This window comes from Anneissia japonica, unplaced genomic scaffold (assembly GCF_011630105.1).
Source record: "Anneissia japonica isolate Jap-2015-1 unplaced genomic scaffold, ASM1163010v1 scaffold199_len4679917_cov187, whole genome shotgun sequence".
NCBI classification, from domain to species: domain Eukaryota; kingdom Metazoa; phylum Echinodermata; class Crinoidea; order Comatulida; family Comatulidae; genus Anneissia; species Anneissia japonica.
In genome coordinates, this window is record NW_022686322.1 from 777770 (window position 1) to 787745 (window position 9976).

Below are 9976 nucleotides of genomic sequence, written 5' to 3' on the forward strand. Positions count from 1 at the left end.
AACTAAAAAGCGATTATCAGGTGAAATGTGACCTCCAGGTCAATCACTACAAAGACTAGATCGTATTAGGTGCTTTAAAAAAAAATTTGTCCTCTTGTTCATGTCCTAGGCCTACAAGCTAAAAACGTCAACAAACATGAGGAGTGAAGAATTCGTTTTGTAATTATTCTGTTGGGGGACGGGGATATTGGGACTAGGACTCTCCGCTCTTTTGAGCCTACCGTTGTCCTCGGTTGGTCATCGTTCATAATTGTGCCGATGAGCACATGTATAAACAAAATGGTGAAGTAATTTCCGTCACGAAAACCGATTTTTCGAAAAATCAAAAATGCAGTTGCAACGCCAGCAGGCTGTCTGGTACTCATTAAAAAAAACGGTTTTAAAAAATCGATTATTTTGTGTTTATCAGTAGAAACACACCCTATGAATGAAATTTTGGCACAGACCATTCTGGTATGTCTGGAGCAATCGAACAAGTAGTGGTCATGTTACAATTAATTGGTGAAACAATAACATGCAGTGTGCTTAGGGTAGAATTACAGAAAACCGCAATATGGTTTCAAAAACAATGATCACTGTTAACATATAAATGGCTAGGAAAGGTGGTGTGATTGTTTAAAAATATAGTTTTTATACTCATTAGAGCATTTTCTGTGGCTTTTGAATTTACATAATTGTTTGTGAGCCTTAAGCTAGTCTAGAAATTATAGCGTGTCTCACATGCCTAATCTAGCTGCAGATATGCAGGGGCCTAGGCCTAAACTTCCCTTAAAAGTCTTAATATTTGTGGCCAGACTATCATTTGGAGCATTAGCAAATCATTATGAAACTATTCCTAAGTTCAATCTCCAGACAATTTGGAATATTACTGGTGTTCCAACCAACATTATTCAATACCAATGATGCACACAATACTTTCACAATGATTTATGCATTAATGTATGTTTTTATTTACCTCAATTAGAATCTGGTAGAATGTGTTTGCAAAAGATAATCCAGCAATAAGACCTTCAATTGCTATTGTGGCAAACACTATCCAAATTGACGGCACATAGTGATACATTGCTACAGTCAACAGGAACCCAAAAACCGAACACTAGAGAAAAAAAATCACATTAACTCATTATATAGAATGTAACATTAACCAATCACAGCAAAGCAATATTATCTAAATTAATAGTTACAATTTTGATGTGTGTTTGCGTTGGGAAAATATCATAGGAGTGATGTTTTGCCCTAACTGAAGTGTTATTGCACTGAATCCTCAGTGCATTCTCAACTACTTGCGAAAAAATTTGCAAGTGATTTGGGTGTGAATTGAACCCACGACCTCCAGATAATTAGCCTGGTGTCAAAACATCACACCTATGGTATTTTTCTGAAGCAAACACACAACAAATTAGCATTGTTGATACCCGCTGCCACTTGGGGATCGGATTCAACACTAGTCACTAAGAGCAAGCTCAATGATCTAGTGGTTATGACACCAGGCTAGTTATCTGGAGGTTATGGGTTCGATTCCCACCCAAACCACTTGCACTGATTCAGTACGATAACACATCAGGTAGGGAAAAACAACACTCATATTATAAGTTACAATATGAGGCATGCTGTGGCACAATGGCTAAGTTGTAGCAAAAATTGAAATTCAAGTTATTGGTATTTTCAGATACCTGAGTATATGATCTTTAAAATGAGGAGTCATTCATTCAAATTAGTTATTGGAAAGTGAAAGTACAGTACTTTTAGAGTCAAGATAAACAGGATTTTGAGTAATTGCCTTTCAAAATTATTTGTGCATACATTGTTTAATAGAATGAACTATCAAAATAACGTTAAATAAACAATTTGCTGACCACTTCCAGAACTACTACTTTGGGGCATGATTAATAAGACATTGAACGGTTGATCTATAGTGAAAAACAAATTTTGATTTTTAGGCAATTTTTTTAGCTCCCATATTTTATAGCTCATTTACTCAATACTGGCCTTTGCGACAACTTAACCATTTCACCACGACATGCCTCATATATTCACATAGACAAAATTACAAACAAACAGGCACCCATTTATATTAGGATAAAGAAAATTAAAAATACATTATACCCATGAAAATTGAAAAATGTTAATGCCTACTCACTTGCAAGACAGGGAACAGCCACAGTTGCTTGATAGAAAACAGAGCAATTGATGACCTTGATATAAACACACCAACCTGGTACACCAACTGATACCTGTTAAATAACATTATTAATATCAATTGAATTGGTGATTAAGAGAGCTGTCTATTTGTACAGCTAATAAATCATAAAGTACTCTACACTAATAGTAGTATGTTTTGGAAGTTGGAAATAACAACAATAATACTAATAACTATAAAAATAATATAATTTAGCTGTAGGCAAATACTAATTGAATTCCATAGTGGCTTCATATCGTCATCAGTGGATCCAACATACAACATGAGACCATAACTACCATTTGGACCCTAGAGCAGAACCATGAAAGGCATTGGTAATAAAATCAAGTCTCCCTTACCATCGGTATTGGTCATCATGGTTTAACCAAGATAAAGCAGGAAAATATAAAAGCTCAAACTGTGGAGAAGAATAACCAAACATCATTATTAAATTTATTTTAATTAGGAAGTATTAACTTAATATGTGAAGGAAAGAAACCAACACCTCATCATCAAAATTTAATACAAAATTAGAAAAGTGAATGATATAAAATTGGCAGAAAATTGACAGTGTTTCCAGCAAATTAAATTAATAACATCGACTATATGAGGTTAGCACTGCTTCACAGGTTGGTCTGTATAGTTGGCTGCCGTATGGGCTCAAGATACTGAATTTTTCAACAAGCATTAGAGGATTTACTACAGGTCCAAATTAAATTATCAAACAAATTAATTGAGATAACATTATAAATGATATGAGGTACTGTATATCCTTAGACTCTACTTCAAAAAATTCAAAATTAATAATGTATACTTACCAAGCCCTGATTAACCAAATACTCAGCCAGATATACAGTTGCCAGTGGTATCATGTATTTGAATAACAATGGCTGAGGAAATTAAAAACAAAAATAATGTCCAGTTATAAAATATTAATCACAACAAAATGAAATACATACACACCATCACTGGACTATACTAATGTACATACTAACCATCTATTTGTAAGCTTTGAACAATTACCTTAACAGCTCGCCGTTTTTCTTTTGAAGTAAGTCGACAAGACTTTGTGATCTTCTCAACAACAGGTTCACTAGATCCACATTCTGGCTGTTTGGACTGTGGAGAATTTATACTGAAATCTACCTCAGGTTCATTCAGTCCATCATCTAAAAGATTTGATTGTGATGAAATGACACTGTTGTCTAACAAAGACCCATTCCTTCCATATTCTGGAAGAACGGATTGTGGTGAAACTGTATTGTCTCCTAAAGTTTTATTCTGTTCAACGCCTGGTAGATGTGACTGTGTTTGGTTGACACTCTTGTCTGCAGAGGAATCATTTAATCTCTTTTTGGATTGACTGGATTTCTTGCTTGGTCTCTTTGTGAGCAGGAAAAAGTATCTAAGAAAAAAACAAATACAGTAAACTAATATAAACACAATTATAATTCTATATTTTGATCTATGGCGAAACAATTTTAATTAATGATGCACTTACACAATAAAATGAATGGCCGGAACAACTAAGACAATCAAGATGGATTCACGAGGCGAAAAACCTAACACAGAAGTGAGTAAAACATACGATAGCGAGAACAATACTCCAGACGCCCCTGTCCCAGATGAGTATCCAATCATGACACTCCTAATGCAAAAAAAATAAGCAAATATTATTGATATTGTGTTCTCAATTTATGCTATTAACTTAATATACAGTTAAAGTTGCCTAAGTCGAATCCAAAATGCCCTTGAGAACTTGTTCGACTTAGATAAAATTCGACTTACAGATTGTTAATTAACTGAAAATACAACAATTTGGCATGTAAAATAAGTTTGACTTAGAAATTATTCGAGTTAGGCAAAGTCGACTTTAGGCAAGTTTAACTGTATTAATGAATAATCATATATTTATCATTCTACCGTATATCAAAATTAGCTAGACAAAAAGACTAGCCGATTTAGAGGTATTGCAGAAATTAAATAATGAATGATGTTTGATTGGATAGAGAAACGACAGAATAATTGGCCCAGTAGAAAGAGATGGATCACATATATTTTTTAAGGACAATTTGAAGGTAAATGAGGAAGAAATGTAATGCTAGATTATCTAAAGAGAGACAGCTCAGCCAACAATGGACAATCACAAGACCAGGAAGGATCGTGATAGTGATCATGAAAGAATATCTGTCTACGGCAGAATAGGAATGAAGTTGTGACAAAATTACCTTCGCTAACATTTGTGGCAAAGACAAGCCAAACCAGCCACTCGCCAAACATGCTGGAATGTCAATTTTATTGCACTTAAAAAACCTTTATATATCTATACATCATGTTACAATGTTATTTTTCCCATTTTCAACGTTAAAACAACAGTTTTTAATGATTTGGTGATGGTTTCTGCTTGAGAAATGTCTGGAATTATAAACTTTGAAGGCTGATTTCTCAAATCTTGTTCTTTAAAAAGTTGTATGTTTAAACACTTCTAACTCCTTAAGGAAACGTCGGATTTAAATGATTCTTTTACTATGTATTAATAACTAAAAATCGATTTTTGCGATGAGTGACTGGTTTGGCTTGTCTTTGCCACATTTGTATTCTATGAATTTTCTATGTGTAGAAACATTTATTATTTGAAAGAACAATGTCCTGATGATCGTCGGATCACTTACTTGTCAAAATATGAGCTGAGGCTCAAGAAGAAAAATTCCCCAAGACCACTACCAGCACTTGCACACACAACACCTATATAATAAAAAATAATGACCGTAATATACGTTATTTTGATGTGTGTTTGAATCAGGAAAATATCATTGGAGTGTGTTTTGCCCTATCTGACATGTTATCATACCGAATACTAAGTACGTCCCCAAATACTAGCGAAGTGATTCAGGTGGAAATCGAACCCACAACCTCCAGATAATTAGCCAGGTGTAATAACCACTAGACCACCGAGCTTGCACTTAGTGACTAGTGTTGAATCCGATCCCCAAGTAGTAGTGGGTACAGGAAAACATCATAGGAGTAATAATTGTAATTATAAGAATGATAATGGTGGAACTTAAAATATGTCATGCTTAGTAAACACGAGAAACTTTAGGCCTACTTACCGAGGAGACTGATTGGTAACATCTTGGAAAATGAAACAATTAGTAGACTGGCTGCAGCTAAGCCAATACTTAAAACAACCATCGGACTATAAATTGAATAAAAAGACACAGAAATGATGAAATTGGAATGAAATAGAAAAACAATGACAGGAAAATATTTCTAATAATAATAATAATAATGGTGGTACATGTATCATTAAAAGATCTTATAAACACTACTAGATAGCGCTCTCCACATTTCCAATATTTTACATGTTTATTAACAGATGCTTTGTACAGATTTTTAGGCCGGCCACCAGGAAATTAGGTTCAAACTTATACTTTCAATAATTAAGCCAAGCAAGCCAAAAACATGCTGGAATGTCAAATTTTTTGAAATCTACTTTAATGCACTAAACCAACCTTTATATATATCTATACATCATGCTGTGCTGCTATTTTTCCCATTTTCAATGTTAAAAGAATAATTTTTAATGAATTTGTAATGGTTTCTGCCCAAGAAATGCCTGAAATATAAAACTTGAAGGCTCATTTCACAAATATTGTTCTTTAAACAACTGTAGCTTTAAACACTTGTAACTTCATAAGGAGATGTTGGATTTTAATGATTCTTTCACCATTTCATAGCTTTTATTTTACTATTTAGCTCTGTACTAATAACTAGAAATCAATTTTTGCAAAGAGTGAGTGAAGTGGCTTGTCTTTGCCACAAATGGTTTCAACATTTCTGAATATAAAATTGCTTGCGTACTTGTAGGAAACATATTCAAAATAGAGGGGAGCGGTAGACTGAGCAATCAATGATGGAAACACATCAGCTAGGAGTATTGCACCCGTAGAAACTTTATTACAATCCTTGTAGTTGAGTGATCCAGATGTAGTGAGGTTGCTTGATGATATGGTTGACGCCCATGTGGTGGGTGGAGAAGTTGGAGAAACCTCGGAAAGGTAAAACAAGAAAGTATTAACACCAATATTAAATATTATAATCTTTCATATGAGCATTTCAAATCATCATATTCATCCTATTTATGGCAAAGTGGCAAATGTTTACATTGTATATGTTACAGAAAATCCAAGTCAGTTAATTTAAGGCTGCAATAGTGTATATTAGTGCATATTTTGTCTTTTACGTTAGCGCATTTTGTCACATGGCGATATGGTGAGTATTTAGGAAACCTCGCACTTTGCCACTTGGTATAAAATCTTGCGCACATTTACAAGTTTCAAATTTATATTCGAAAGCGCATTGTTGTTATTAATATAACGCATTGTTTAGAATCTAGAATTTAGTTAGCCGTGTTCATTTTGTGAGGAAACATAGTTTTTTAACCACATTCATCTTTCACAGAAAGGTTTAGTTGATAATATAATTCGAGGCCCCTGCACTGTAGAACTTGAATCGGTATGTATCTAGGCGGGAGGGGGAATGGAGCTAGAGCTTTCCCAAAAACAGGGACAAGAGAGGAGGAAGATGGGAGAGAGGAAAGAAAATGGTAGTGAAAGCCTTGCATGATACAAATATAAAAGTTGCAATTTGTGTACTCATTCATATTGATTTTATTTTACTGTCGAATATGCCCCACGCATCTTCCCCCCAGTGCCATGTCACATGGCTCCTACCCTAATTTTCTCTGTATCTGCCCTCATGAATAGAGTGAAGAAAGTGTCCACGTTTTTTGATACTTATGCTCAGTATCTACATTATAATGTCTAGTTTTGAAATACAACAAAATATTGTGTTTATATCAAACTATGTCCTAGATTAAAATTTGTGGTGTAATTGGACTGAAACATGAATAAAAATGGAACATGATTGGTTTATTTATATATGAGCTTCAATACCAGAGTTTCAATAGGAATGAGCCAGGCTATAGTTCAAATTTCAATGCTGGTACTTACAGTTGATGGAAGAGGCTTCTCAGAGAGTATGTCAAAAGCAGCAGACAACATAATACCATAACAGAAATTATTACACAAACCAAGAAAACTATAAAAAAGAAAACAATTTTTGTTAAGTTAATTATTATTGGACATCTAATAAAAAAAAAATAGAATACAAAATGGAACCGTCCATCAATAATTTATGCATAGTATTTAGAAAGAGGACCCATGTGACACAGCTGTAAAACATTGAGTTTTCAACCCAAAGATCAAGGGTTTATCAATGCCACAACAATGCTAAAACACTCGTAAAATACAGGAAGAAACATCAACATGATTTTTAAAAATTATGTTCTACATAATATTAATAAGCCAATGTTTAATATGCCAGCGCCGGCAAATATAGCAAAATAGTTATTTTGGCAGTCTATTTCTCTAATTGGCTATTGTAGAAAGTATGACGTCATCAAATTTCCAGTAGCAAGTTGTATGTTTTTGTTATTGTTTTTTATTATTTCAAGTTCAAATCTATTATCATGTCTAATGTTTTATTCGTCTGGCAATTTATCAAATTCTGTCCCCTTTTCAGGATTATTCAGATAACCACACATCAAACTTTGACCCTGACCTTCAGTTATTTTCATTGTTTTTACATTCTGGGTGACTTGAATATTGATATTCTTAAACACGCATCAAGTAATGATGCATGTTCTTTCGTCAATACTTTATTTAGCAATTATTTTCTTCTCCTAATTCACAATCCAACTCGAATCGCCAAATCTTCCGCCACTCTGCTTGACAACATCATTACTAAAAAGTTTGATTGTTCCAACATGAGTGGATTGTTCTGTGATGTCACTGATCACCTTCCCATCTTTAACATTTCGTATTTCACCCATGACGCTCCTAGCTCAAATAAGGAAGGATTCATTAGATTTAGAAATATTAACAAGCATTTCCCCTATTTAAATTCAACAAAAAGATTAAAATCTCAAATCTTGGATGCCTGATTCTCTCCTCAAGTCAATTAGATTTAAGCAAAAATTATATGCAAAATTCCTTCACTTTCATTCGGCTAAAGACAAATCCGAGTACAAAAAAAATCTGTATCAAATAAATTCCCAAAAGATGCGAAATCCAGATATTATAAAAAATACTTTTCTCAAACACAAAAATGACATCAGGGTCACTTGGAAAACTATTAATTCTCAAATAAATAAATCTTTTGAACATAAATCCAATATTTCCATTAATTGTATATATATGTATATAATTTTAATATATATATTCATATACATATGTATATAAATCATTATAGGTAAAATCTCTGTCTCTTATACACATCTATGTGTATAAGAGACAGGTGTTTGAATCAGGAAAATATCATTGGAGTGTGTTTTGCCCTATCTGACATGTTATCATACCGAATACTAAGTACGTCCCCAAAATGGCCAAAACGTGCCAAAATGTCAACAACAACACTTTTTAAGGACTTAAAGATAGTTTCTGCATGAGAAATGCCTGAAATCATAAACTTTAAAGGCTGGTTTCTCATATATTGTTCTTTAAACAGCTGTGTGGTTAAACGCTTGTAACTTCATAAGGAAATGTCCGATTTAAATGATTTTTTTACCATTTTATAGCTATTATTTTTCTCTCTAACACTGTATTAATAACACAAAATTGATTTTTGCAACAAGTGACTGGTTAGGCTTGTCTTTGCCACATATATATACATTCATTTAATATGATAAAAATCAGTGTTATTGTTCATATCGTTATTATCATTAGTTTTTATGTTATGCCTTTTTATTATGGTAATATTATTTTAATATTATTTTCATTAATGCTGGTTTTATTATTATAAATGAAAAAAGAGTAACAAGGGCAACGATTTAAAACACTTTAATTTTGGCATTGTTTGGCTTTGCATTCAATTTTCTTTTGGTAATTATTTCATAAACATACAGTAAAATTGGGACCGAGTTAACTGGGGGCCGAGTTGACTTGGGGCCGAGTTGACATGGGGCCCCGAGTTAATTTGGGGGAGAGTTTACTTGAAGCCGAGTTGACTAGGGCCTAGTTGACTTGGGGCCGAGTTGACCTGCTTCCGTCGTACTCTACTTACAAAAATGCGATCACATCTCGCTTATTTTTAGATGTCTGGATAACAGGAGTTGGGTTATCATCAATCAAGCGAGACTCATCAGGAGGCAAGTCTGATTCCAAATGGTCCATATCTTTATAAAATTCCTAAAAAAAACAGAGACAAATGAGTAAAGTAAAATCAGGAAGTGCATTTTATTCACGAATTATATAATAAGTCCTGACACTATTTTTTAATCATACAATTAACCCCAACCCTGACATATGAGTCGACTGTAGCCTGATTTAATTAATCCGTTGGCTAGCTAGGACTAGGCCCGGTGCATAAGCTGAGGGCCTTGTCATAGGACTCAGACCTAGGCCTAAACAAGGCCCCTCCCTACACTAGCCGAGGGCGAGGCTTAACTACACTACTACTACTACTACTACTAGGGCCTTATTAATTAAATTAGGCCTAGGCCTAGTAGTAGTAGATAGCCTAGGCCCGACCTACACCTTTTTCTCTCGTCTGGGCTCACAGCAATACAAAATTTTAAGTCATCAAATATTTTCAAGAACTTAATTCGCATACTTAGTATTATTGCAATCTTCGATGCCTTAGAGTTATATAAAAGCGTATTATAAAAACAAACTTGTCACAGGGTATGAAGCGATGTTGACCAGATGTTGACTGGATCGGAAGGTCAAAGGTTATAAA

General features: G+C 33.9%; 1 protein-coding gene across 1 annotated transcript in view; it reads right to left on the bottom strand.

The window, feature by feature from the left end:
• LOC117114951 (battenin-like) overlaps positions 1-9972 on the bottom strand; it is a 12327-nt gene extending 2355 nt beyond the window's left edge. Inside the window, exons 1-12 of the mRNA XM_033258588.1 lie at positions 9851-9972; positions 9302-9426; positions 7192-7279; positions 6041-6228; positions 5290-5375; positions 4852-4924; positions 3681-3827; positions 3203-3584; positions 2998-3069; positions 2539-2597; positions 2141-2234; positions 956-1096 (exon numbers count right to left, since the gene is read on the bottom strand). Of these exons, the coding sequence (XP_033114479.1) occupies positions 956-1096; positions 2141-2234; positions 2539-2597; positions 2998-3069; positions 3203-3584; positions 3681-3827; positions 4852-4924; positions 5290-5375; positions 6041-6228; positions 7192-7279; positions 9302-9411 (1440 nt within the window). The 5' untranslated portion in view covers positions 9412-9426; positions 9851-9972. The remainder of the gene's footprint in view (positions 1-955; positions 1097-2140; positions 2235-2538; positions 2598-2997; positions 3070-3202; positions 3585-3680; positions 3828-4851; positions 4925-5289; positions 5376-6040; positions 6229-7191; positions 7280-9301; positions 9427-9850) is intronic.
• Positions 9973-9976: the final 4 nt, after the last annotated feature.